A 26897-nucleotide genomic window follows, 5' to 3' on the forward strand; every position below is an offset into this window, starting at 1 on the left:
GGCCCGGGCTGTAGCCGCGGCCGCCGCCATGAAGCGGGACCGGCTCGGTCGCTTCCTGTCTCCCGGGACGGCGGGGCAGCGCGGGGGCTCCGGCGGCGGCGGCGGCGGCGGCGCCTGTGGCAGCGGCCGGACCCGTGGCCGCCCGGCCCGCAGCGGGCCGAGCGTGGACGAGGCTGCGGCCCTGGTGGCGGCTCGGCTGGGCTGGGGCCTGGCGCGGGCCCGCGGGGACACGGGCGAGGACGGCGCCGACGAGGCAGGTGGGTCCGGCCGGGAGCACGGGGGCGGGTCGCGGGTGGGCGGGCGGAGCCGGGGGTCCCCGGGACCGCGGCGTCTCCCCGGGGACCACGTTCCCCCGGGAGCCTTCTCCCCCTCGGCGTCCCTGGGCCCCTCTGCCGACGAGGCCTCCCCCCAGGGAAGGGGTGAGAGCGGCCTCTGCCCGGCGTCCGGGGTGACGTTTCGCAAGGCCGCTGACCCTTCGGTGCCCAGTCTCGGCTTATTAAGTAATTATTGCTTAAGTTTTGCAGCCCGAGCGGCCAGAGTCAATCCTGGTTTTGCCGTGTGCTCTGTAGCCTTGAGGTAGATGCTTAACGTCTCTGAGCCTGTTTCGTCTTCCTTAAAACAGAGCTGAGTGGATAAAGTGCGAGAGGCCCTCGCCTGGCAGGTGGTGTCTGCGAGAACGTGCACATTGCTTTCGTGTGATGGATTGTGTGCTCTCTCGTTGAATCCCCCTGGGGGTGGGGGTGGGGGTGGCTTCGTCTACACTTGCTGACAGGCTCGGGGGGTAGATCCTGGAGGAGGCTTCTTCGGGGCTGGTCTCAGGAGCAAGGTTTGAGGAGGAAGAAAGTTTCTAGCTTCTTTCTTGAAGCTCTGTAGCTGTGAAGGCATTTAGTAAAAAAGTTTGTGGGGCGCCCGTGTGGCGCAGTCGGTTAAGCGTCCGACTTCAGCCAGGTCACGATCTCGCGGTCCGGGAGTTCGAGCCCCGCGTCAGGCTCTGGGCTGATGGCTCCGAGCCTGGAGCCTGCTTCCGATTCTGTGTCTCCCTCTCTCTCTGCCCCTCCCCCGTTCATGCTCTGTCTCTCTCTGTCCCCCCAAAAATAAATAAACGTTGAAAAAAAATTATTAAAAAAAAAAGTTTGTGTATATATTTTTAAGTTTATTTGTTTATTTTGTGAGAGAGAGCGAGAGCGCACAAGCAGGGGAGGAGCAGAGAGGACGAGAGACAGAATCCCACGCAGACTTCACATCGTCAGCACAGAGCGTTTCGGGGCTCGAACTCAGGAACCCTGAGATTATGACCTGAGCACAGCTCAAGAGTCCGACGTTTAACCGACGGAGCCGCCCAGGTGCCCTGTGTCTTTTCTTGGTTTTAATTAATTTATCTTTTGAGAGAGAGAGAGACAGAGCACCGGGTGGGGAGGGGCAGAGAGGAGGAGACACAATCCGAAGCAGGTTCCAGGCTCCGAACTGTCAGCACAGAGCCCCATGCGGGGCTCGAACCCACGGACTGCGAGATCATGACCTGAGTGCCCCCAACAGCGCAGTATTATTAACTGTAGTCACCCTGCTATACGATATGCATCGCCAAGATTGACTTGTTTTAGAACTGGAAATTTGTACCTTTTTTTTTTTTTTTTTTTTTTTTTTAATGTTTATCTTAGGGAGAGAGAGAGACAGACTGAGCGAGCAGGGTGGGGGCAGAGAGAGGGGGAGACACAGAATCCGAAGCCGGCTCCAGGCTCCGAGCTGTCAGCACAGAGCCCGATGCGGGGCTCGAACCCACGAACCGCGAGATCGTGACCCGAGCCGAAGTCGGATGCTTACCCGACTGAGTCGCTCGGGCGCCCTGGAAATTTGTACCTTTTGACCATTTTCCTCCATCGTCTGCATCCCGTCCCGCACCCTCCCCACCACCCACCTCAGGCTATCACCAGTCTGCTCTCTGTGAGTTGGGGTTTTTTTGTGTATTTTTAGGATTACACCTATAAGTGAAATTGTATGGTATTTATCTTTTCCTGTGTGACTTCTTTCACTTAACGTAGTACCTTCAGGGTCCATCCGTGTTGTCCCAAATGGCAGGATTTTCTTCTTTCTTATGGCTGAGTAACATTCCATTGTGGGAGAGAGCGTGTGTGTGTGTGTGTGTGTGTGTGTGTGTGTGTGTATACACACACCCCCGCTTTTTTAAATCTGTTTCTCAGTCAGTGGGCACTTAGATTGTTCCCGCACCTTGGCTGTTGTAAATAATGCTGCTGTGAAAACGGGAGCGCACCTACCTTTTTGAGCTCGTGTTTTCATTTCCTTTGGATAAATACCCAGAGGTGGAATTGTTGGTCCAAATGGTGGTTTTATTAGTTTTTTTGAGGAACTTCCATACCGTTTTCCATAGAGGCTGCACCAGTTTATGTTCCCACCGGCAGTGCCCGAAGGTTGCCTCTTCTCCACATCCCCACGACACTCGTCGTGTCTTGTCTTTTTGGTAACGGCCATCCTGAGAGGCGTGAAGTGACAGCTCATTGTGGTTTTGATTTGCATCTGCCTGACGAGCAGTGGTGCTGAGCGCTCGGCCGCACACCTGGGCTCGTTCGCCTGCTGGTTGGCCGGCTGTATGTGTGTCTTCTCTGGAAGAATGTATGTCTGCTGCCTGGTTTTTAATTGATCGGGTTTTTGCTTTGGAGCTGTGTCAGTTCTTTTTGTTTTAGATATTAGTTCCTTAGATGCGACAGGCAGATGTTTTCTCAGGTTTCAGTATTTCTCAGGTTTCCCTATTTTCAGTAGGTTGTTTTTTCATCTTGTTGATGGTTTTCTTTGCAGTGCAGAAGCTTTCTAGTTTGATGTAGTCCCACCTGTTTATTTTTTTTGCTTTCATTGACTTTGTTTTCGGTGTCAAATCCAAAAAATGATCCCCAAGACCGATGAGGAGTTTACTACCTGTGTTTTCTTCTGGGAGCTTTACGGTTTTCGGTCTCACATTTAGGTCTTTAATCCATTTTGAGTTTATTTTTGTTTGTGGTTTAAGTAATGGGGATCAAGTTTCATTCTTTTGCATGTGCGTGTCTAGTTTTCCCAACACCCATTTTTTAGAGAGAATGTCATTTCCCCATTATATATTCTTGATTCCTTTCTTGTAAATTAATTGACCACACATACGTATGAGTTTATTTCTGGGCTGTCTTTTCTGTTCCGTCAACCTATGTTTTTTTTTTTTTTTTTTTTATGCTCGTTCTCTACTGTTTTGATTACTGTGGTTTTGTACTATAGTTTGAAATCAAGAAGTATGATGCTTCCAGCTTTGTTCTTTTTTCTCAAGATTACTTTGGCGATTTGGCATCTTTTGTGGTTTCATATAAATTTTAAGATTGTTGTGTTTCTGGGAAACCGTCACTGGAATTTTGACCAAGATTGCATTGAATGTGTAGATGGCTTTGGGTAGCGTGAACATTTTAGCAGTATTAATTCTCCTAATCCACGAGCACGGAATACTTATTTGTTCACGTCTTCACTGTTTTTCATCAGTGTCTTACACTTTTCAGCATAAGGTTTTTCACCTCCTTGGTTAAATTCATTCCTAGGTATTTTATTCCTTTGATGCAGTTGTAAATGAGACTTTTCTTGATTTGTTTTTCTGATAGTTCATTATTGATTTTGTATCCTGCAACTTCATTGAGTTTGTTTATTCTTAGAATCTCTTGGTGACATCTTTAGGGTTTTCCATATATAATACCATATTATCTACAAACAGAGACAGGTTTTTTTTTTCCTTTTTTACTTACTTGGATATTTCTTATTTTTCTTGGTTCATTGCTCTGGCTAGGACTTCTGACACTGTGTTGAATAAAAATGGTGAGGGTGAGCACCCTTATCTTGTTCCTCATCTGAGAGGAGAGCTCTCACTTGTGAGTATGATGTTACCCGTGGGCTTATTATCTGTGGCTTTTATTACGTTGAGGTACATTCTCTCTATACCCAGTTTGTTCAGAATTTTAATCATGAATGGGCGTTGCATTTTGTCAGACACTTTTTCTGCATCTATTGAGATGCTCATGATTTTAATCCTTCATTTTGTTACTGTGTCACGTTGGTTGATACGTGGATGTCGGACCATCCTTGCGCCCCTGGAATAAGTCCCGCTGGATCATGTCATGTGAGCCTTTTAAAGTATTGTTGCGTTTGGTTGGCTAATGTTTTGCTGAGGATTTTTGCAGCCGTATTCATCAGGGATCTTGGCTTGTAATTTTCTCTTCTTGTGGTGTCTTTGTTTGGTTTTGTTATTAGAGTAATTGTGGCCTTGTTCTAGATGCACTTAGAATTATCTGGAAGGTGTTCTGGACCAGAAGACCCTCCACTGACCGTATCTCCCAAAAGGCTGTATGTTCAGCTGGGAGCCCAGAGCCCAGAGCCCAAAGCCCTGCCTTTGGCTCAGACGTGGGCTTGTGTTTCTGGGATGCGTCTGGGGAAGTGCCGTGGAGCGTTCTTCCCCCTCAAGGACTGGGAGGATGGCAGATCCTGGGCCTCACCTCCCCAGGCCACGTTGCTGTCTTCCGAGGAGCACGTGTCTTCCAGTGCTCTGTGCAGCCAGCAGCCCTGCCTGACTCAGTGTCTTCTGTGCTTGCCCAGGAACAGGCCGGGCTCTTGCCATGGGGCACTGTCGCCTCTGCCACGGGAAGTTCTCCTCACGGAGTCTCCGCAGCATTTCTGGCAGGGCACCTGGGGAGAGCGCAGACAGACCACCCCCGGGGGAGCGTGTTTTCATCAGGGACTTCCAGCACCTGCTGGGGGTGGCTGTCCACCAGGACCCAGCTCTGTCTCAGTTTGTCTGCAAGAACTGCCACGCTCAGTTCTACCAGTGCCACGGCCTCCTCAAGTCCTTCCTGCAGAGAGTCAACGTCTCCCCCGCGGGCCACCGGAAGACTTGCACAAAGTAGGCATCCCCTCCTCCTTTCATCTGGTGGGCATTCAGGGGCCAGGCACCCTGTGTGCTGGGGCTGGTCTAGGCACAGTGAGCGCCGGGGAACCTCTGCAGCGGGGAGCCGGTCCTGCTTCGGGCAGCAGACACGGGTGACCACCAGCGTGGCTGGTGTGAGGGAGACGGACAGACGTGCTCAGGGGAGGTGAGGGCTACAGAGGGCCGTGGGTGTAAGGAGACAACCTCTGGAAGTAGAAGGTCAGACTGCATGTGGGAGAGGCGGCCCGTGACAGGAGTCTGGTGAACCTGCATCTTGTTCACGGCCAGCCCCACTCACGGCCATGCTGATGCTTTACAGGGTCGGTGCCCAGCCCCCGCCAGGGGCAGAGGAGGGAGCGTGTCTGGGTGAGTGTGCCCTCGGCGTGTGGTCTGTGGGTTAGGCTCGAGGTGGGCTGGGTGCTGACTGGCCATGGGTGTGGCGTCTCTGTGCCTTTCCTCAGTGGACCTGATCACTTCGAGCCCCCAGGGCCTGCGCGACCTGGTGGCCTGGGTGCACGGACACGCAGCCAGCTGCGGGGCCCTGCCTAGCCTCCAGAGGACACTGTCCTCCGAGTACTGCGGTGTTATCCAAGCCGTGTGGGGCTGTGACCAAGGCCACGACTATACCATGGACGCCGACTCCAGCTGCGGGGCTCTTTTGCTGGACAGTGCGCTGGCAGTCAAATGGACATGGGACAAGGAGATGGCCCCGTGGCTCACCCAGCATCGGGGGTCCAACCCTACTGGGGCTGCCCCTCAGAGCTCCCAGGGCAGAGCGACCACAACTCCAGCCGAGACCGAGACCCTGCCCGGCGCGGACGTGGCCCCGCCTCCTTCAGATGTCAACCCCGTAGGGCCTGGCCTGTGCCCCCCACCTCAGCCAAGCTTTCCCCCAAGTGGGGCCCCAGGTAGGAGCTCCTCTGGGTTACTGGATCAGGATTCCTCGTCTGGAGGCAGGCCCGCAGTGGGGGGCGGGTGTCTGTATTGTTATGGGCAGTGGTCACTGTGTTGCGTATGGAGGCTCCGGGGGAAGTGATGAGGAGCCGACCTGAGCGACAGGGGGAGGGCCCGGGGACCCTCTTCCAGCAGTTTTTGTAAAGGCTTGCTCATCTGCCGTCTGGTCTTCCTCTCTAAGCCTGTTCGGGGCCAGGGGACCAAAGGAGGGAGAAGAAGGGGGTCTTTGTTGTGGGACGTGGGAGAAGACGGCAGCTGGGACCTCTGAGGCTCTTTTGGGCCAGCTGCGGGTCATTCCCTGGGTCTCCGCCGGCGTCCTGGTGACATCCCGGTGGGACTTGCGTAGATGGGCTCCTCTGCCAAGTGGCCAAGAGGGAACACAGGGCCATTGTGTGGGACCCGGTCCCACGGTGCTGTGGTGTGGGGGCAGCTGCTCACGGACTTTGCGTTCAGGTGGCGGAGTTGGCTCCCCCTCCCTCTTCCCTCAGCCTCTGTTTGTGCAGTCGCCTACGTGGAGCGCTGGGCTGCTCCTGTGGTCCAGCTCTTGGTAGCATTTTAAAATGCAGCTGCCCAGATGGTTGAGAGAGAGAGAGGAGGGAATCTTAAGCAGGCGGCACGCTCAGTGCTCAGCCCAACTCAGGGCTCCATCCCATAACCCTGGGATCGTGACGTGAGCCGAAATCAAAAGTCGGACTTTCAACCGACTGAGCCACCCAGGTGCCCCAGAACTGAACTGCTTGGCCTTTTAAACTGCGTGCATGCAGTGTGATATTAATGGTTTGATATTAACGTTTCTTTAATGTTTTGGAACACCCACAAAGTGTGAGTCGTCCCTGCCTGACACAGCTGGATCCGAACCTCTGGGAAGGGCTGGGCTTGCTGACGTGAACCGTTGGCTCGGGTTTCTGATGCCTGGTGCCGTCCGTGCCTGTGCTAGACATGGGGGTGGCCTCTTGGGCTGTGTAGGGACCTTATGGGGGGCGGGACTGGGAGGCGGGTGGGATTTAAGCCTGGAGGACCCCAGGCTCCCCACAGGGAAGGCTCTGTTGTCCGATGGGCACACGCCTCCTTGCTGGGGAGCACTGCCTGCGCTGTGTGTTGGTAATGGGAGCCTTGTTCTTTGTTTCTCAGGGCGGTTGGGTGAGAAGCAGGTTCCGTCTTCAACCTCGGATGATCGGGTAAAAGACGAGTTCAGTGACCTTTCTGAGGGGTGAGAGAAGAGTGGGTTTAAATAGCCTAACATTCCTCCTTGGAAAATCAAACTCCGCCAACCTGTGTGCTCTCTGCCTGTGTCCGGGCCGGGGCCCTCTCCCTCTCTCAGTTGGAAGGAGACGAATGGCCGAGGGTGCTTCCAGGCTCCTTGTTCCTGACGGGGGCCTCCTAGACCTGACGTATCTGGAAGGGGAGCACGACCAGGGTGGTGTGGAAGTTAGAGCCCTATGGTTGCCCCTTCGCTGCTGCTGCCTTGTCTCCTTCAAGGCCGTGGTTTCGTGCCAGCCAAAGACGTTACTAAAATGGGAAGTTGGTCTCTGGCCTTGTGTCATGACGGGATCGTGACTTGGGGCGGAGGCTCTGTAAGGAGGATGAGCCACTGTTGGGGACTGTTCGCTGCTGGGACCGCCTCCTGCTTGTCGGCTGAGAACCACTCATGGTGGCTGCCACACACTGGTCGGCCTTCACCCCCTTTCCACACTGCCACGTAATCTGTGGCTGGAACGCAGGTGCACCCTTGTCTGAACAGGGAGAAAGACAGCACGATTTGTGGCACGACTCCTGTGGGGTGTCTGTCGATGGTGAACAAGATGCTGGAAGAACCCAAGTGGGTTTGCTAGAAACACCCCCGGGACCAGGAGTGGTCGCAGGCTGTCCTAGAGGCCGCCGGCCAGCCTCGAGTCTCCTGCAGATGAGTGGTGGCCTGTGGGGGAAGGCCGTGCCCTGCCAGGCTTCGTTCCGTCTGCTGCCCTGCAGAGACTGTGCAGTTACTCACACTCGAGGGTAAAGGTCATGGATACGCAGATATTTTTCTGGCCTTTGTGACTTTGCAAGGTGGCCAGCTGACATCTGACCTGTCAGCTGGATAGGTGCTCCCAGTTAGGGGGAGTAGGTGCCTCATAATCTAAACGTCCACTTCTGGAGAAGCCCACCTCCTTGAGGTCTTCCTGTGCTGCCTGGGGCCCCAGAGAGAGACTCGACAAGTTCAGGGTCCTGGTGTGAAGGGAGTGTGGCTTCTGGGGGATTGTCGCCTTGCGGGACTTCAGTGACCCTGGCCTGCCCTTTCTGTTAGGAGATGTGATCAGAGATTTGGGGATTTTAGGTTTCTTCAGACCTTTGCAGGAGAGCTAAAACACGGAGTATGGAGATTTGGTGGTGTTTGTAGACAGGAAGTGTCACTGGAGCTGTCACGCACCCCAGGCCTTTGCTGAAGGTGCTCTCTTCTTCCCTAGAGACATCCTGAGTGAAGACGAAAATGACAAGAAGCAAAGTACCCAGTCGTCAGATGAATCCTTTGAACCTTACCCAGAAAAGAAGTAAGGAGGACAGTCCTGCCGCGTGTCCTTGGGGTCTGGGAGGGGCACCACTGGGAGCCTAGAAACCTACGTCTGCCTGGTAGGGTCACCGGGCGGGAGTAGTGGGGGCAGGGGACGGAGGCTCATCCTTCCCGGCCTGCCCTCGCTCAGCACGTTTTCTGCTGCTCTTCGGCCTGACCCCCTTAGCCCGTTGAGTGTGGCTTCTGGGGGGTGGGGGAGGCTTTCCTCGTTCAGTGCTAGGACCCGGTCTCAGTGGCACGTGACAGTGGCAGGAGGCCTGTGGCTGTGACTCAGCCTCATTTGGGGAGCTCCCGCCTTCCTCTCTGCCAGCCCTAACCCTTGGTCACACCACACTAGTGTCTCCCGTCGGCCACGGATTTCCTGCAGTAACCTCCACCCTGCAGTTCTTTCTGCTTCTGTGCCAAGCAAGGCCCTCAGAGGCTCGGGCCCCAGCCCTGCAGTTCCTCTCAGATCTGCCTCTGGCACTGATTTCTGTGCCACCTCCTTAGAGAGTTGCTTCTGTGGCCTTGTCTTGACCTTCCCTTTTCCGAGATTTGGGTTTTCTCTCTGGATGTAGCATCCTGGTAGGGAAGGCTGATGTTTACCTGGGTCACTTTTCTCCCAACCTCATGCCCAGGAACACCCAGAACACCTGCGCATAATTGCTGCCCCACCTGAGCGTTAGGAGCATTTCACAGTAGAATAAAAACACGAGAGTGCAACAGTATCACCCAGGAGGATGCAGCCCAGAAACAGAAGCCAGCCTGACTTTCCTTCTCCTTTGGGCTCTGACGTGGCTGTGGAAAGAGAAACCGAAGCCAGGCTCTGCGGGAGGTGGGGCCAGCTGGAGTGGGCTGACCACAGCTCGGAGCCAGCACACTCAGGCCCGATGGCCACGTTGTCCCTTAGGTACTACAGTGTGAGTCACAACTGGAAACCTGGGACAGGGCCTCTGAGCCTCCCTGGTGCACGGGACTTTGTTTCAGCAGACATACCTGTCTGGGTCCATAGCTGGGGCAGATAAGAAGGGACTTAGGATGTGTTAATTAGGGCCCCGCGGCTCCGGTGAGAAGTGAGAGTCAGGAGCCTGAGTGACCGAGGGGGCAGAAAGGGAGAGCAAGGAGCAGGGTCCTCCAGTGTCTCCAAGGACTTCAGCCCATACCTGTCAAGGATGCACTTGTGAACCCACAGGCTCTCTGAAGCCGCCTGCTCTCAACAGACGTGTGATCTAGCGTGGGAGGGAAATGATGACTCCCTGGTCACAGTGTGGCTCTGACAGGGTGCCTGAGCCGCACAAAAGAGGGTGGAGGCCAATGAGGAGGGGACACACGGCAAAGCCTCAAAGAACAGTTGTTAGATAAGGAGAAGAGGAGAAGCCTGTAAGGTCATCAGAGAGTTTCTTTTTGTTTATTTATTTAAAAAATTCTTAACGTTTATTCATCTTTGAGAGAGAGACAGAGCATGAGCGGGAGAGGGGCAGAGAGAGAGGGGGACACAGAATCCCAAGCAGACTCCAGGCTCCAAGCTGTCAGCACAGAGCCCGACGCGGGGCCTGAACCCACAAACCACAGTATCATGACCTGAGCCAGTTGGAGCACTTAGCTGAGCCACCCAGGTGCCCCTGTATTGCTTTGTCTCTGATGTCACGTTTAAGAAACTGTTGTCACATCAAAGGCAGCGTTTTCTTCTAAGAGTTTGAGCGTTTTAGCTCTTATGTGTAGGTCTTTGGTCCATTAGGTCATGTATGTTGCAAAGGAAGGGCCCACCTGCATTCTTTGGCCTGTGGACATCCAGCTTTCCCAACACCGTATGTTGAAGAGACTGTCCTTTCCCCATTGAGTGGTCTTGGCACCCTTGTCAAAAATCAGTTCGTTTTTCTTGTGATGGTCTATACTCGGTCTCTCAGTTCTGTTCAGTTAGTCTTTATATCTGTTTTTCCGTGCCAGAACCACACGGTTTTGATTACTGTAGCTTTGTAATTTTGGAATTAGGGAGTTTGAGTCCTCCCGCTTTGTTTTTCAGAATTATTAAGCTATTCCGTATCCCTTAAAATTCCGTGTGAAACAGAATAGCTTTTTCTGTTTCTGCAAAAAACACCACTGGGTCTTGATAGGGATCAAATCTGTAGATTGCTTGGGAAGTAATGCCATCCTAACAATATTAAATCCTGCTAGTCCATAAACGTGGGATGTTTTTGCACTTACTTAGGTCTTAATTTCTTTCAGCAGTGCGTTGCGGTTTTTAGCATACAGGTTTTCACCTTCTTGGTTAAGTTTGTCCCTAAGTACAGTATTTTCTTCTTTTTGATGCGGTTGCAAATGAGTTAAAAACTTTCCATTTTGTTCACTGTTAATGTGTAGAGGTAGAACTAGTTTTTGTGTGTTGATTTTGTACCCTGCCACTTTGCTGAACTCGTTTATTTTTGCGTGTGTGGATTCTTCAGGGTTTTCTACATACAAGATCATATCGTTTGTGCATAGGGGTAATCTTCTAAGAGCAGTGGTGAAAACGGGCACCTTTACTTGGTCCTGATCTGAGGGCAAGGCTTTGAATCTTCCACCGTTGAGGATGACATTAGCTCTACACTTGCCATATAACGCCCTTCAAGTTCCCCGTTGTTCTCGACAGTTTTCCTTAAATGCCCGGATCGAACAAGTGGGAAGAAAAAGTGTGCATGTCTCTTTAAATCTTCACTAGACCCCCACAGGGGATTAGTTGCTGGGCCTGAACTGGTCCCTCAGGGACCTGCCAGACTGGGAGGTCCTCACTGCCCGCTCACAGCTCTGTCCCCAAGACCACACTGTTCCCTCTGAGCCCTCGCCTGGTCCTGGAGCTGTGCGCCTCCCAGCGGGTTCCAGAGTGTTGGTTCTGATGTTTTTCTAGCCTAGTGGTCGTTTTGACGGGGGGACTGACCCCTAAAACTTCTCCACTTCACTGTTTAGCATGACGTCTCCAAATAACGTTTGGTTCTGTTTCAGGAGTGAAGTTTGTCCTGAAAACCCCCTCCTGTAGCTAGCATGGTCCCCGTCCCCACACCTCGCCTTCCCGAGGTAGCAGTACGGAGTCTGGGACTTTGCTGGGGGTTGTTCCCGCCCTGGCGCCCAGGGGTCGGTCCAAAGGCCACCAGTGAGCACGGAGACGCAAGCAGGTTGCCGTGGGAGCCTGGCAGGAGCCCCACCTCTCCCGTTTGAGGAGGGAGAAGCGTCTCAGAGTCTGATGACGTCTCTTTTTCTTTTCCCCTCACAGGGTCTCTGGTAAAAAGAGTGAAAGCAAAGAAGCCAAGAAGGCTGAAGAACCAAAAATGCGCAAGAAACCGGGCCCCAAGCCGGGCTGGAAGAACAAGCTTCGCTGTGAGAGGTGAGGGCCTGGGGTGGGGGGTAAGGGGTCGGGGGGGGGGGGGGGAGGTCGCCTGTCGAGGCGGCAACTCCACGTGTGCCGTGCTCTGCAGGGAGGAGCTGCCCACCATCTACAAGTGCCCTTACCAGGGCTGCACAGCCGTGTACCGCGGGGCCGACGGCATGAAGGTGAGGAGGGGCAGCGCCCTGGGCGCGGGGCGGCCTTTGTAGCTGACCCGGAGGACCAGACGTCTGCGTGGAGCCCGGTGTAGACTTGTAGCTGAGGGCTCACGCGGGCCGGGGCCCAGGGGAGCCCTCCGCTCTTGGGAAAAGCACCCGCCTCTCGTCGTGTGAGGAGTGGTTGCATCTCTTCCTCTGAGGGGGCCGCGCAGGACCCGTGGGAGGGGGTGACTGTCCCGGCCGGGGCGCTCAGGGCCCTGCTGTCGCCCCCGCAGAAGCACATAAAGGAGCACCACGAGGAGGTCCGGGAGAGGCCGTGCCCCCACCCCGGCTGTAACAAGGTGTTCATGATCGATCGTTACCTGCAGCGCCACGTGAAGCTGATCCACACAGGTACGGGCCCTGCTCTGGCACACGCTCACCTCCGCCGGCCCGTGGGCCAGCCGCCCTTCCCAGAGGCCTGGGGCCGTGTCTGGCCGCCTCGTGGGTCGGGCAGAAGCGGCTGGAACTGGCAGTGAGGAAACCCCAGTGCCTTTTCTGCACGTGACGACCCCGCGCGTCCGTCACGGTTTGATTCCCCTCCAGTTTTAACGACGTGACCCACACCCCCAGGTCTTAGAAAACCCAGAGCTACACGTGTGCCGCATTCCGACCACTGCTGCTGCTCACAGAGCCGCTCTCCTGAGTTGGCAGCACCCCCTTTAAAAGACGGACGCCTGGGTCAGTCAGGCACCCAATCCTCGATTTCAGCTCGGGGCGATCTCTGTGTCGCGAAGCTTGCTTGGGCTTCTCTCCCCCTCTGCCTCCTCATGCTCTTGCTTGCTCTCAAAAATAAAAAACAAGTCTATTAAGGAAGAAAAGGAAGATTGATGCACTGAATCTGTATTTAAATTTTTTTTTTTAACATTTATTTTTGAGACAGAGACAGAGCATGAATGGGGGAGGGTCAGAGAGAGGGAGACACGGAATCTGAAACAGGCTCCAGGCTCCGAGCTGTCAGCACAGAGCCTGACGTGGGCCTTGAACTCACTGACTGCAAGATCATGACCTGAGCTGAAGTCGGCCGCTTAACTGACTGAGCCACCCAGGCGCCCCCTGAATCTGTATTTATCCCTAAACTGTAACTGTACACATAACTTAATGGTAGGGGCACCTGACCTGGGCGTTTCAGTTGGTTGAGTGTCGACTCCATTTCGGCTCAGGCCATGACCTCATGGTTCATGGGATCGAGCCCTACATCAGACTCTGAGCTAACAGCATGAAGCCTACTTGGGCTTCTCTCTCTCCCTCTCTCAAAATTAAAGAAAATTATTCTTAATGTTTATTTTTGAGAGAGAGCGAGCAAGCATGATCGGGGGAGGGTCAGAGAGAGAGACAGAATCTGAAGCAGGCTCCAGGCTCTGGGGCACGAACCCACGAACGAGGAGATCACGACCCGAGCCGAAGTTGGACGCTTAACCGACTGAGCCACCCAGGTGCCCCAGAACTTAAAAAAAAATTTACTGTAGGAAGTCATTCTGGTTTACTTTTTTCACTGAGCCCATTTTATGGTTGGGTCGTATTTGCTGGTTTCACAGTGAAACCATTTTCCTGTGTTTTTTGTTCTAAGCCTTGTTGGACATTCCCTTAAATTGGGTCTTCAGGCTGCTGGTCTCAGTCGAGACCCCAGTGATCACAACCATTAGCAGTTTTCCTGAAACACCCAAGAGGAGAGCCTAAGCTGTAAAGGGGGATCGTACCTAGCACAGGACAAGCCCATGTGGGAAGCTGTGTCAGGTGCTTGTAGATGACTGAGCAGGTGGGATTGGAAATGGCAGTGAGGCAGAAGCTTGTGGCCACCACCCCAGGTGCGTGTCCAGGAGAAGGGACTGTTCAGTTTTTGTCCAAGAGCCTAAGAAACTGATCTCCAAAGTAGACATCCCCTCCCCGACCAAGGGCCCAGTATGGTTTGTAGAGTTTGTAAGGTGGCAGTCGCCTGTGAAGCTTTATAGACTGGGCTTCCTCGAGGAACTTCTGCTCAGCGGATCTAGTTTCCCTTGAGGAAAACAGGCTTCAAATGGACCCATCTGATGAAGAGGAAGTCCCAGCGAGATGACATTTTCAAGCAATTTGGAGGGCTCTATTATTAATAAGAAACTCTGTATTAGAAATGTTTTTCATTGGGGCGCCTGGGTGGCCCAGTCGATTAGGCATCTGACGATTTCCGCTCTGGTCATGGTCTCACGGTTCAGGAGTTGGAGCCCCATGTCGGGCTCTGCGCAGACACTGTATGGAGCCTGCTTGGGATTCTCTCTCCCCTCTCTCAGATTTGAAAAACTTTTTTAAATCTCTGAATAAAATTAGATTTGCACAGGCCCCTTGCTTGGGCCTTGAGTGTAAGGAAAACACCACGTTGGGCCACCAGGCCCCCGGGGAGGGCTGGGCATTTTCGTGCCTGTGTTCATGCCATCTCTGGTCCTCTCTGGTCCCCAGAGGTGCGGAACTATATCTGTGATGAGTGTGGCCAGACCTTCAAGCAGCGGAAACACCTTCTCGTCCACCAGATGCGCCACTCAGGAGCCAAGCCTCTGCAGTAAGTGTGGGGATGGGCACGCCTCCACATGGCCGTGCTTCTGGCACCCACGCCCTTGCTCACCTGGCCCTGTCCCCCAGGTGTGAAGTCTGTGGGTTCCAGTGCCGGCAGCGCGCATCCTTGAAGTACCACATGACTAAACACAAGGCTGAGACCGAGCTGGATTTTGCCTGTGACCAGTGTGGCCGGCGGTTCGAGAAGGCCCACAACCTCAATGTGCACATGTCCATGGTCCACCCTCTGACGCAGACCCAGGACAAGGCCCTGCCCCTGGAGCCACCATGCGGGACTACGGAGGGCCAGGCTGTGAAGCCTGAGCCCACCTGAACTCAGGCGGGTAAATGGGGTTCAGACGGTTTCAATAGTTCTTTCATTTGAGACCTGATGGCACAGCTTCGCCCGCTGCCCTGGAGCCCCCCTGCCGTGTCCCCTCACCTGTGTGTCAGGAGGGCACTGGACAGCAGTACGGTGAAGGGGGGCTCACCGTGCAACTCCCGTAGCCTTTCCAGCGTCCGCTCTGGGACCAGCATTTACCCACGATACTGACCTTGGGGCCAGATGGATTTTAAATCATTGATTCCTATTCCCCACTAAAGCAATCAAGGAGATTTGTAATCCACTTTCTAGTGCAAGAGCTCCGTGTTATGCTCGTAATAAATTATTTACAAAGGAGCCGGGCTGTGCGCCGCGCAGGGTCCAGTCAGAAGAGCCGGGGCTCCCGGTAGAGGTCAGCATCCGGCCTGGCCTGCTGTCTGCTCAGGAGGGCGGCCCTCACGTCCGGGTCACAGTCCGCACTGGTGGCCAGCAGCTGCAAGAAACCGACTGTGCTCAGCCGAGTGCAGCCCCCAGACACCCGGGGCCTGGGGACAGGGAAGCTGGCAACCACAGCCCAGCAGGTAAGTGGCCTGGCCACAGTGCAAGTGCTGCACCCCCGGGTTCTCCTCTTAATGGAAGTGCTGTATCTACAGCACTCTCGTTTGCTCTTCGACACACACAGCAGAGTGAGCGTCTGCGTGTTACCTCGGCCACATTTGAGAAGCTCTCTTTTGGGCATCTAGGTATTGACCGCAGCAGAAAACGACGAGCTTCTGTTATCAAGCCGACAGGGTCACCCTGAAGAGAGGACAGGTAAAGCCGCAGGTCAGGGGATCCCGTGATGAGTCAGGATGCCCCCATCTGCTCACCGTGCCACTAGGGGCTGGGCTGTCACAGGCCTCAAGCCCCGGAGAGCTGGCTGCACGGGGCTGTGAGGCGTGTCACCTGCCTGGCCCCGGCGCTCCCGGCTCCTGCTGGCTACGGTGGAGAGTGCGCCGGTTTCCCCAGCCACGAAGAGACGGATCAGCTTTAGGTACATGTCGACGGCAACGTGCAGGAAGGCATCCTCCCTGGTGAGGGCGTCTTCGTCGAAGTAGGAGAGAAGGCTGAAGATAAGGAGACACAAGTGACTCTAAGACCTCACAGAGGTGAGTGGCAATCAGCACGGCAGCTGCTCATCTGAGGAATGACGTCATAGGCATCTGTCCCGTCTGGAGGGAGACACGCCGTGGTACTGAGATCTAGGGCCGGGGGAAGGGGAGGACCACCTCCTCTGACCACGCACGACCCTGCGGGCACGAACTCCTTCCCGGATTGCTCTGGCAGCAGCCCGGGAAGTCGGTGCAGTTACCTGTAGAAGGCGAACGGCAGCAGTCTGACGTACTGATCTGGGGCCAGGCGGAGGAGGACGTGGCCCAGGCTGCCACCTGCAACACCGACAGGGGATGGCTTCAGCCAGCTCCGTGGGTGCCCGCCTACCCTAGGGTCGGCACGTTCACGGAACGTCAGGAGCCTGGCGACGAGGGGCGACGTCCTCATTCTGGAGAGCGGGGCTGGTGGCGGAGGCAGGCAGACCCCCTGTCCCCCACCTGAAGGCCTAGCGGCACCCTGGGACTCAGCACCCCCATGGGATTCTTTTGTCCTTTAAACGAGTTTATTCTGCATTTATCCCAAGATGTGGCTTATGTATTTGGCAAGAAGATACACTTTGGGAAATGAGTTAGTAAAGTCAGGCCCAAAGTCCCGTTCTTAACCATCTGAAAGTTAATTCTGAAGAAAGATTAAGAGGTGGGGATCGCAACCTGTCTCTCTGCTGGGTCACCTGTGTTCCCGGATGGCTAACTAGGACAGATCCAGGCCGTCGTCCCCTGCTATCAAGTCTCAGTGGCCTCTTACCTGTCTCTGTCAACTGAAAGAGCACCAGCCAGGATACCCTCCTCTTCTCCAAACACCCCAGAATCTCAGCACAAATGTCCAAAGCCTTCGGGGTGTCAACAGCCTGTGGCCCACAGAAGAGGGAGGCTGACTAGAAGGTCGTGAGTATCCACACAGCCACACACGCTGGGGAGCCTTCGTGTGTCCTGTGAGCCTTAAATGGTGACTGGGGGGGGAACAGGCCAGGGACCCTCGTGCCTGAGTCCTGAAGTAAGACCTCAAAGGACAGGCCTAGGGGTTCTCGCTTTTGAGAAACCCTTCAAGACAGAGGTTCCGGGGCTGTCCTCCCAGACACCCTACTGAGGAGGTCTCGGAGGTGTCATGCAGGCCCGCACTGGGAAAGGTCACCTTACCTGACGAGGTCTTCCATGTGGGGTCAGATGTGATGAAAGCAGGCCCATTAAGGAAAAGAAAAACAGGAACACCAGCAGCTGCAAACAAAACGGGTGCACTTACATTAAATTCCTGGGGCGACTCATGGCTCGGCTCAGCTCAGAACCTCACGGTTCATGGGATCAAGCCCCGTGTGGGCTCCTCAGGGACAGCTCAGAGCCTGCTTGGGATTCTCTCTCCCTCCCCCAAAATAAATATATAAACTTAAATAAAATTCCCTACATTGTATCCTCAAAAAGTAATTCTAAGTAAGGACATTGTTCTTTTTTTCCTCTCAGTGGATCTTATGAAGAAAAATTTTAAAGAGACAATTTGAGAATAAATTTTTACCGACTGGGTCATTTTATATGAGCCTTTAAACATGGCTTGCACAAGTGAGAGCAGTGAAACACCAGGCTGTTGCTGTCCCTGAGCTGCAGGGAACTACGCCCAGCCCAGCCTCACTCCTTAGCTTCTTGTGGAGAAGTTTATAAAATCCCTAGAGAAAAACCCATACGTCCCACCCTGACCAGAGGCAGGGGCCCACCTGCCCCAACCCGCTGGAACACACCCCGGCTGGGTGGGGTCTGGACACTGTCCCCTCAGCTCACACAGGCCTGGGAGACTTGGAGCCACTAAAATCACTTTCAATAAAATAAACTTAGAAGAAACTCCCTTGTGGGTTTTTCCACATTAAATTATAGTTACCAAAAACCTCAGGCAGGTGTGTATGTCCAGAGCCTGGACAGGTTGACTTTTAGGTTTATTTAGAGAGAGAGCGTGCAGGCGGGGGAGTGTCAGAGAGAGGGAGAGAGAATCCCAAGCAGGCTCCACGCTGTCAGCACAGGGCCCGATGGAGGCGGGGCTTGAACTCAGGAACCCTGAGGTCCTGGCCTGAGCTGAAATCAAGAGTCAGACGCTTAAGCGACTGAACATCCCCCCCACCCCCACCCTGGCCGGGTGCTCTGACTTTCCAGTTTACCAGCGCTTTAGCTGGGGAGACCCTGGAGGGACCCCGGCTGTGCAAACAGGAGCGCAGAAGGCCCCGCGGGGCAGCGGCTTGTGGAGAGGACACGAGTAAGATCAAAAGGGAACTTGATGGTCAAGTATTACTAAACTTGTCAACCTGGTAAACTTCACTTCCTCATCGAGTCAGGACGACCCCGCCCTTCCTGTCTCTCCTTGGAAAAGCCCAGTTCAGGTGAACCATGAGAAACGCAGCTGGTCAGAGCACGGGTCAGAAGCAAGCTTGCCAGAAAAGACAAGTGAGAGAATTTCGTATCTTGCCTCTTCTCCTTGGCAGCCCAGCCTCTCCAGCTGGCTCTTGACGCTGTCTTTCCCAGCTCGCTGGATTTCGAAGTAAAGTGCGGCAGCAGAGAGCCAGGCCGGGCCAGGCGCAGGGGATGCTGTGTCAGGGAGGAGGCAGCTAGGAGATAGGGACGTGTGTCACCACAGAAGCCTCAAAACCCCGTTGTGGTCGAAAACCTCCAGTCCTCGGTCCCGTAACCGTCAGGATGCCAGCCCTGCCCACCTTCACATCGTGCAGGGAGGGGCTTCAGAGCCAGCAGAAACAAGGTCTGTGTCCCCAGCAACCCCCGGCAGAGCCCTATGCCTGTGTCAGGCTCATCCCTGGCTTAGAGACGGGTTTCCCATCTCCTTAACGGGCTTCTGTGCTGTGGACATGGGGACGGGTGGGGCCGACTAGCTGAGCTTTGCAAGAGGGTTGCGATGCACAGACCTCTGACCTGGACCCCGCCACTCAGACCCTCGGGTTCTCTCCCAGAAAGGGTTTCCAGCAGGTTCAAAACCAGGCCAAAAATGAATGGGATATAATGCAGGAATTTGGCCTTCCTGGTCTTCTGGGACTTCAGGCACTCGTGACCCTAAGCGGTACGCGGGGCACCTCAGGGATAAAGGAGGCTGGGTGGGGTGAGCTCCTCCTGACTGCCTCTAGGAACACAGCTGTCCCCCAGTCTGGCGGACACCGGAGACCGCCAGCTGGGCAGACCGGATCTGCCTCTCGAACACATCCCCGTGATGCCGACACTATCAGTCCTGGGCCGACTGCAGGCGTAAGAGGAGAGGGGGGGCGTAGGTGGGCAGCAAAGCTGGGCAGGGGCCTGCTAACATCAGTCTTTCCCGAAACATCCTCGAGCTTCTCAGACAGGAACCTGCTAGGTCGCGTCTGTTTCTTCCCTTTCTTGGCAGACCTGTCCCTATGGCCTGTCAAGGCCAACGTGTCCATGGAGATAACCCAGTGCGGGTCCCAAAGAACAGCCACGCCCCGTCCCCTCGTCCCTCTCACCTCCTGCCAAACCGCTGGGCCTCCCACAGTCTCTGCAGCTCCTGGGGCAGTGGGCCCTGGAGACATCTCCTCCACCGACTACGGAGTTCAGGCTCCAGACGTGGCCACCACAACTTCCAGAGGAGAGAGATCACCAGTGAGCGGGTCCCGGGAGGCTCTACCCGGACACCTCCTCAGTCCCGCAGCCAAGATGCTGAACCCTCAGGTGACCACTGAAGACGGAGCCCACCCGCCGGTGGGCACCGCTCAGCGCGGCGCACGTCCCGCCCACGCCTCCGGCCTTCGGGCGGTGCCCTGTGCACTTGGGTCCATGGCAGTGCCAGGAGGGGTTTCTCTTCCTCTGCAGATAACACGACGGAGCGGGTGTTTGACACACGCCACGGCTCTTGCAGGGAACGCCACCCAAATGAGCCACAGACTAAGAGAAAAGTGGAGACACTCGGGGGCGCGGCAGCTCGGCTCCTGTGGCTGCCAGAGCCTGGGCTCCAGCTGATGAAACCAGGGGAGCTGCCTGTTGTCAGGAATCTAAGAGCACAGGGCACCGGGCGGGGGGGGGGGGGGGGGCCCTCTGGATTTCAGCTCGGGTCATGATCTCCTGGTTCGGGGGATGGAGCCCCGCGGTGGGCTCTGTGCTGACAGCGTGGAGCCTGCCTGGGATTCTCTCTCTCAAAATAAACTTAAAAAGACACCCGAAAGAAGCCTACGCTCTCAACCCGAGAACGTCAGGCCACACGAGGGCCAGGCTGAGCGCCTCTCTGAAGCCCCGAGACGGTGGTCTGGCGGAACAGGGGAAACTGAGGTGGGGGACCACAGGCAACTAGGGGTCGCCTTGTGCCAACGCGGAACCACAGTGAACCCACACCCACGTTCCCTCCCGGCAGGCACAGGCAGGGAAGCCTGCCCTCCTACGTTCTGCTCGGTTCTATTCGCCCCTCCCCCCATTTCTCCCGCATGACACGAACTGGGTCCCCGGTCACCACGCCAGCCCCGGGAGCGCCCTGAGCAGACGGCCGTGCCTACCAGCGCAGAGGTCAGGACTAGGGGGCACTCAGTCTGGCACGCGGTCAGGACCAGGTCTGCTGTCAGGGAGGGGTCTCCACTTTGTAAACAGGCACTGAGGAGCCCCTGGAGGAGAGAACATGCCAGAAGCTCAGCGGTTTGCACGTACACCCCGGCCCTGGAAGACGCCGTGGCCTCAAAGCACAAGTGAGAGGATGTGGCCCAACTGGTGCGAGCAGGAGACTGGGGAGGCACAGAGGGAGACAGTTACCCTGAAGAAGTGGACTGTGAGGTCGTGGGTCAATGCGCTTCCATGGGAGAAGTTTCTCTGCAAAACAGCATAAGCCAGTGAGAAAGGAACCGACGGCGGTGGTGGGGGGAGGGGGGGGTCTGCTGACAGACTCCAGCTGTGAGAACACGCCTTGAAGATGGCAGCCGGGTCAAGGCACCACTGCTGACCGGAGATCTGGCCTTTTGTCCTCGGGCATGCTGGCCCAGAATTTGCATGGCTCAGTGCCTCTTCACATGGCTCCTCCGTGCAGCCAGAGCCCCCAGCCTGCCCACTTCGGCCCCAACACGGCCCAGGAGGTGAGGACGGCACTCTGACGGCCCTGTTGCCAGGATGGCAACTCGCCTCTCCACCCCTTGTCTGCGTCTCTGTCCTGCCCGTTTCCACATCTGCCAGCCTTCACGGGCCCTTTTGAGAGCTCTGAGGAAAGCAGCCTTTGCTAAGAACCCAAAGAACACCTAGTCTCATCTCCCCGGACTTCTAAGTCACCTTTTAAAGCTGTGACAGAATGGGGCCTCAGTTCAATCTCTAGTCATATTTGTACATTTTTAAGAAGTAAGGACACTTTAAGCTCATGGAGCCCCCGACACTGAGCAGTGTGGACGCCGGAAGCAGGGCAGACTGGTGGGACCTGTGGTCCTCGCGGCACCTCTGGCTTCTGTGCCCCCGAAATGTCAAAACTAGAAAGCAGCGAAGACACGTGGTGTGCAAGACTCCACAGATCGTGGCGGCTGAAAGTTGAGGAGAGCTCCGGAAAGGACTGAAGCTGTCGAGGAAGGGAGCCACATCCGATGCCTGCGCCTCGCTGGCCCCGGCTCCGGCTGTGGGACGAGGCTGGGCACACAGAGGCCCCGACTGCTGGCTCCCGGAGCAGTACCCCATTCTTTCCCTCAGCACTCCCACGTGGTCCGACACACAATCAAGTGACTGGCTCCAAGTGACCACAGATGCGCTCGTGAGTTTTCGAGAACCAGTGATCGATCCCCCCCGTCCCCGGGTCCCACGGTCACTCGCCCACACCTACCAGCTCAGAGTTGACCAAGTGGAAGAACTCGGTGCAGTCAGGGGCGGCTGGCCGGCCGGCCTGGGGGCGGCCGACGACAATAGACGGGGGCAGACCGAGGAGGATCCTGGCAAAAAAGAGCTGCGTCAGCAGCGATGGCCTGGCCTCACGTCGCTCCCTGGGAGCTCGGGCTCTGGTCTGTAACCACCCTCCCTACCCGCTCCTGGAACTGGAGTCCTTCCCTGGGACTGCCTTGCTGGACCCACTGCCGACATGCACGAGGTCTTACCCCACGACCCATTTTAAAGCTGTGCAATAGCCAAGTAAGAGGTGCCCCATAGTCTAAGCAAGCTATTCCCTAGAACTCGGAGATAACGTGACCTCCTACTCATAAATGTGGCGACAATGAATATCTCTGGGCACACAGGGTTTTCCTTATTTTGACATGAATTCTTTAGGCTACAGCTTTCAGCAAAGCAGCTCCTGAGTCTGAAGAGGAAGGCTTTAACGCAAAGCTTCAAACCCTGATCTCCAATGGGAACACCAAGGAGAAGACGCCGTCACAGGCTGGGGATAGGGGACGGAAACAAGTCACCGATGGAAAAGAAATTCAATTCAAGACAAAATCTCTCCACAGTGCTGTGTTACCATTTGTACACAAGCAGCTCCCGCTGTCTCTGAAGGCGGGCGGCCACATCCCACCCGCTTGCCAGCGCCTGGAGCCGTCTGCGGAAAACTCCGAAAAGGAAGTGGCCCTGAGGAGGAGAGCCACTACGGGGTGCCCCCGGGCCCTGCTCCAGGCCAGCAGCCATCTCCTGGAAAAAACAAGACCAAAACGGTCACGTACTTTTATCGCTGGCTCCAGGTGGTCGTCCCCAAGAGCGAAGGCAGGAAGTCCTCAGGGCTGACGGTCAGCCCCAATCAGGACTCTGAAATGAGGTTGGGTGGGCTTGGGGGAGTCTCCCAAGAGGAGCTAGGAATGACCGGGACAAGCGTTTTTCCTTGGAAATCAGTGAAAAGTTGCAAAAATAGAACAAGAACAGTACAAAGAACACCGTGACCCAGTTTCACCGATGGCTAACATTTTACTGTTTATCATTTGCTCTTTTACTACACACAGGTGTGTGCGTGCACATAATCTGAGGACGAATTACGGACGGGAGGCACGTACACAGCAGGCACTCAATAAATGCCTGTAGACTGAAAGCACAAAGTGTGTGCGGTGTCTGCGCACATTCAGATGTAGAGACAGAAAAAGCCAAGCACCCACTTCAAAGCATTGTCCCTGCCACACGTGACCCCAAACCCCAGGATGCACTGTCTGCCCTCCCCGCTCACCCCCCACCACAGCCAGTTATGACGGATGCGCGGACAGAAGGGCAAGATGAGGGGGCTGGGGGCTCTTCTTTGTGGGATGTTTTATTCATTGGTAGGTACATTTCCCCAGTGTTCCAGACCTCCCCCTCCATGGCTTCTGTCACTCCCCACATTCTCTCTATTCAAGCACCTGGAAAGCAGAAACACCACGAGGAAGCGTGAAATCCACACCCAAAATCCTGTTAACGAGGAGCTGCCCGTCTACTTCCAGAGGTACAGATTCCCCGTGTACGCTGTGGACATGGAACCAGAGCGAGCACGGTCTGCACTTTGACCCCAGAGGCCACTCACAGGGTCCGACTTTAAGCACCCTGAAAAGACCCGAGACGAACAGGTACTCGGACTGGAAAACTATACTTTTCATTTCAAAACGAGAGCCCCATTTCCACGCCCTCTTAAGTGCGCCTGCCTTGGTGACGAGAACCCGCCAGCCTGTGGAGGTGCCGGGTGACCCTGTGGAACAGTCTCTAAGCCCTCCTTTGGCAAGTGGGGGGCTAGCTACGTCATTTCTCAGAGGCTGGCATCCAAACAGAGCAGCCAAGAGCTAAAAAGCAGACAGCGGTGCAGAGCAATCATGTTACTACTGAAGCTGCTATTTGCTCAATTGCCTCTATTTTCAGATTCTAAATGTCCCAAAGCCCGGAGATGGTTCTGGCACCACAGCTTTTGTTTCTGCATTTTTTGTGATACTCACTGGTGAAGTGAGCACACTGTCCCTCTGGGTCTGGGACCTTATATGCATGATGTTGGTTTTCATTCTGCTGGGGAGCCTCAGGACCCGTTGCGGATATTTCTAATAAACATCTCGGGGTGCCTGGGTGGCTAAGTCAGTTGAGTGTCCAACTCTCGGCTCAGGTCATGATCCCAGGGTTGTGGACTGCAGCTCCACATCACACTCCACGCTGAGTGTGGAGCCCGCTTAGGATTCTCTCTCCCAAGGGGCGCCTGGGTGGCTCAGTCGGTTAAGCATCTGACTTAATCTCAGTTCATGATCTCATGGTTTGTGGGTTCGAGCCCAGCATCAGGCTCTGCCCTGACAGCATAACTGCTGAGGATTCTCTCTCTCTCCCTTTCTCTGCCGTTCCCCCACTTGTGTGCACTCTCTCTCAAAATTAATAAAAACAAAAAACAAAAAAAACCTCTCTCCCTGGCTCACATTCTCTGTAAAATAAAAATAAAAATAATCTTAATAGCAGATGACATAGATGCAGTGAAACACTGGGTTTCACATATTCTAGCTCACCTGCAATCTGGAAAAAATATCCCGATTTCCTGGGCAGCCACTGAGAACCAAATCAGAATTCTCTGAGTAGCTGTAACTCCTTGAACTGAAACAAAACACAACAAAAGCCTCCTAAGTATCTCCTGATGTGTGGGCATTCCAGCCTCCCCTCCCGCCTCCAGACTGGTGTGTGGTCACAGAGCCAGGAGGTCCCAGAGGACCATGTGACACCCACAGTCATCAACAACGAACAACAAAACATACACACAAAATTCTAGCAACCCCAATCGAGCAACATCCTGAAACAATTATGTACCATGACCAAGTGGGATTTATTCTAAGAATGCAAGGTTGGTTCAACACCCTAAAATCAATGTAACACATATATCTATAGGATAAGAAAACAAAAACCATACGATCATCTCAATAGACACACATAAAACATTAGACAAAATTCAATACCCTTTCATGATAAAAACACTCAACAAACTAAGACCAGAAAGGAACTTCCTTAACCTGATAAAGGCCATCTGTGAAAAACCCACGGTTCACATCATACTTAATGATGAAAGACTGAAAGCTTTCCTCCTAAGATCAGAAATAAGACAAAGTTGTCCTCTCTCCCACTTCCATACAACATTGCACTGGAAGTTCCAGCTGGGACAGTTCACTCAGAAAAAGACATAAAAGGCATTCAGATTGTAAAGGAAAAAGTTAAACCATCTTATTCAGAGATGACATCTTGTATATAGAAAATCCTAAAGAATCACCAATAAAAAACTACTAAAGCAAGTAAGTTCACAAAGTTGCAGGACATGAAATCAATATACAAAAATCAGTTGTATTTTTCTAAACCACCAAGAGTGGAATTAATAATTCCATTTACAATGGTGTTAGAAAGAATAAAATACTTGAGGATAAATTTAACCAACGAGGTGTAAGACATGTACACTGAAAACTATAAAATACTGTTGAAAGAAAGTTCACACATAGAAAGATTCAGTATGGGTAAAATGGTAATAGTGCTGACATGCATCTACAGATACAGTGCAATCCTAGCAGAATCCCAGCTGATTATGTTAAAACTGACAAACTGATCCTGAAATTCAGATGGAATTGCAAGGACCTAGAATACCCAAAACAATCTTGGGCGGGGTGGGGGGGGGGGGTTGTTGAGGGATTCACATTTCCCGATGTAAAATTTCCTACAAGCCTTCAGTAATCAAAACTGCGATACTGGCATAAGAACAGACATAAACACCATCTCAATAAGAAAAGGTCAGAAACAAATTTTCACACGTATGGTTAGTTGATTTTCGGCAAGGATGTTGAGACCATTTAATGGGGAAGGACGGTCTCTTCCGCAAAACGTGCTGGGACAACTGGATGTCCACATGCAAAAGAATGAAAAGGGATCCCTTCCTTATTCCATATACAAAAATTAACTCAAATTAATCAAAGACCTAAATTAAGAGCTAAAATTAAAAAGATAAATTAGACTTCATCAAAATTTATTTTTATTATTGTTTTTAAAAATGTTTAATGTTTCTTTTCGAGAGAGCAAGAGACAGAGCATGAGTAGGGGAGGGGCAGAGAGAGAGGGAGACACAATCTGATGGAGGCTCCAGGCTCTGAGCTGTCAGCACAGAGCCCGACGTGGGACTTGAACCCACAAACCATGACATCATGACCTGAGTCGAAGTCGGATGCTCAACCAACTGGGCCACCCAAGCGCCCCATAAGGGGAGAAAATATTTGCCACTCATATCTGATAAGGATGTGGTATATAGCATACATAAGGAACACAACTCCATAAAACATCCCAATTTTAAAATGGGCAAAGGATAGGACATTTTCAAAGAAGATACACAAATTGCCAACCCATAAATGAAAATATGTTCAACATCAATAGCCACCAGGGAAAAACAAATCAAAACCATAATGATATATGCCAATGCATGTCCATTAGGAGGGGTGTAAGTAAAAGATAATGACAACTATGTTGATGATAACGGGGAGGAACTGGAACCCTCTGATGCTGGAAAACAGTCTGGTAGTTCCTAAAAAAGTTAAAGTATAACACAGCATACCCCATTCTTAGGCATATGCCCGAAAGAAATGAAAACACAGGACCACAGAAAAGCCTGTACACAAATGTTCTTAACAGAATTATTCATAGTCAAAAGGGGAAGACCCAATGTCCATCAACTAATGAATAAACAAAATGTGGTCCATCCTTCAATGGGATACTACTCAGTAATAAAAAGAATGAAGTTCTGTTACATGCTACGATATATCGATTTTTAAATTTTATTTAAATTCTAGTTAACATATAGTGTAATAATAATTTCAGGAGAATTTAGTGATTAATCACTTACAACACCCAGTGCTCGGCCCGAAAAGTGCCTTCCTTAATGCCCATCGCCCATCTACCCACCAGCCAACACCCTCCAGCAGCCCTGTCTGTTCTCTGTATTTAAGAGTATATTATGGTTTGTCTCCCTCTCTCTTTAAAAAAAAATTTTTTTCATGTTTATTTGGAGAAAGTAGGGGAGGGGTAGAGAAAGAA

The 26897-nt window shown here is 53.5% G+C and overlaps 2 protein-coding genes across 9 annotated transcripts in view; one reads left to right on the plus strand and one right to left on the minus strand.

Moving 5' to 3' along the window:
- Positions 1-14: 14 nt before the first annotated feature.
- ZNF276 (zinc finger protein 276) lies at positions 15-15183 on the plus strand. The gene is made up of 11 exons (XM_043599931.1): positions 15-257; positions 4615-4918; positions 5262-5308; positions 5404-5850; positions 7028-7106; positions 8341-8424; positions 11671-11781; positions 11873-11948; positions 12215-12332; positions 14412-14511; positions 14592-15183. Exons 1-11 carry the CDS (start codon positions 29-31, stop codon positions 14836-14838), a joined length of 1842 nt encoding a protein of 613 aa, XP_043455866.1. The 5' UTR covers positions 15-28; the 3' UTR covers positions 14839-15183.
- The window catches only part of FANCA (FA complementation group A), a 63359-nt gene continuing 51588 nt past the window's right edge, over positions 15127-26897 (minus strand). The window contains exons 31-43 of one of the 8 annotated variants that reach the window (XM_043599927.1): positions 24350-24434; positions 22378-22544; positions 21751-21856; positions 20709-20765; positions 20459-20563; positions 19439-19551; positions 18421-18559; positions 17115-17192; positions 16723-16825; positions 16178-16253; positions 15776-15932; positions 15532-15624; positions 15127-15319 (exon numbers count right to left, since the gene is read on the minus strand). In XM_043599927.1, coding sequence (XP_043455862.1) covers positions 15212-15319; positions 15532-15624; positions 15776-15932; positions 16178-16253; positions 16723-16825; positions 17115-17192; positions 18421-18559; positions 19439-19551; positions 20459-20563; positions 20709-20765; positions 21751-21856; positions 22378-22544; positions 24350-24434 — 1387 coding nt within the window. In that variant the 3' untranslated portion in view covers positions 15127-15211. Of the gene's footprint in view, positions 15625-15771; positions 16254-16722; positions 16826-17114; positions 17193-18420; positions 18560-19438; positions 19552-20458; positions 20564-20708; positions 20766-21750; positions 21857-22377; positions 22545-24349; positions 24435-26897 lie in introns of those variants that run through there. The other 7 variants (XM_043599930.1, XM_043599928.1, XM_043599926.1 and 4 more) reach the window with 7 other exon arrangements.

This window comes from Prionailurus bengalensis, chromosome E2, assembly GCF_016509475.1.
Source record: "Prionailurus bengalensis isolate Pbe53 chromosome E2, Fcat_Pben_1.1_paternal_pri, whole genome shotgun sequence".
Taxonomy (NCBI): domain Eukaryota; kingdom Metazoa; phylum Chordata; class Mammalia; order Carnivora; family Felidae; genus Prionailurus; species Prionailurus bengalensis.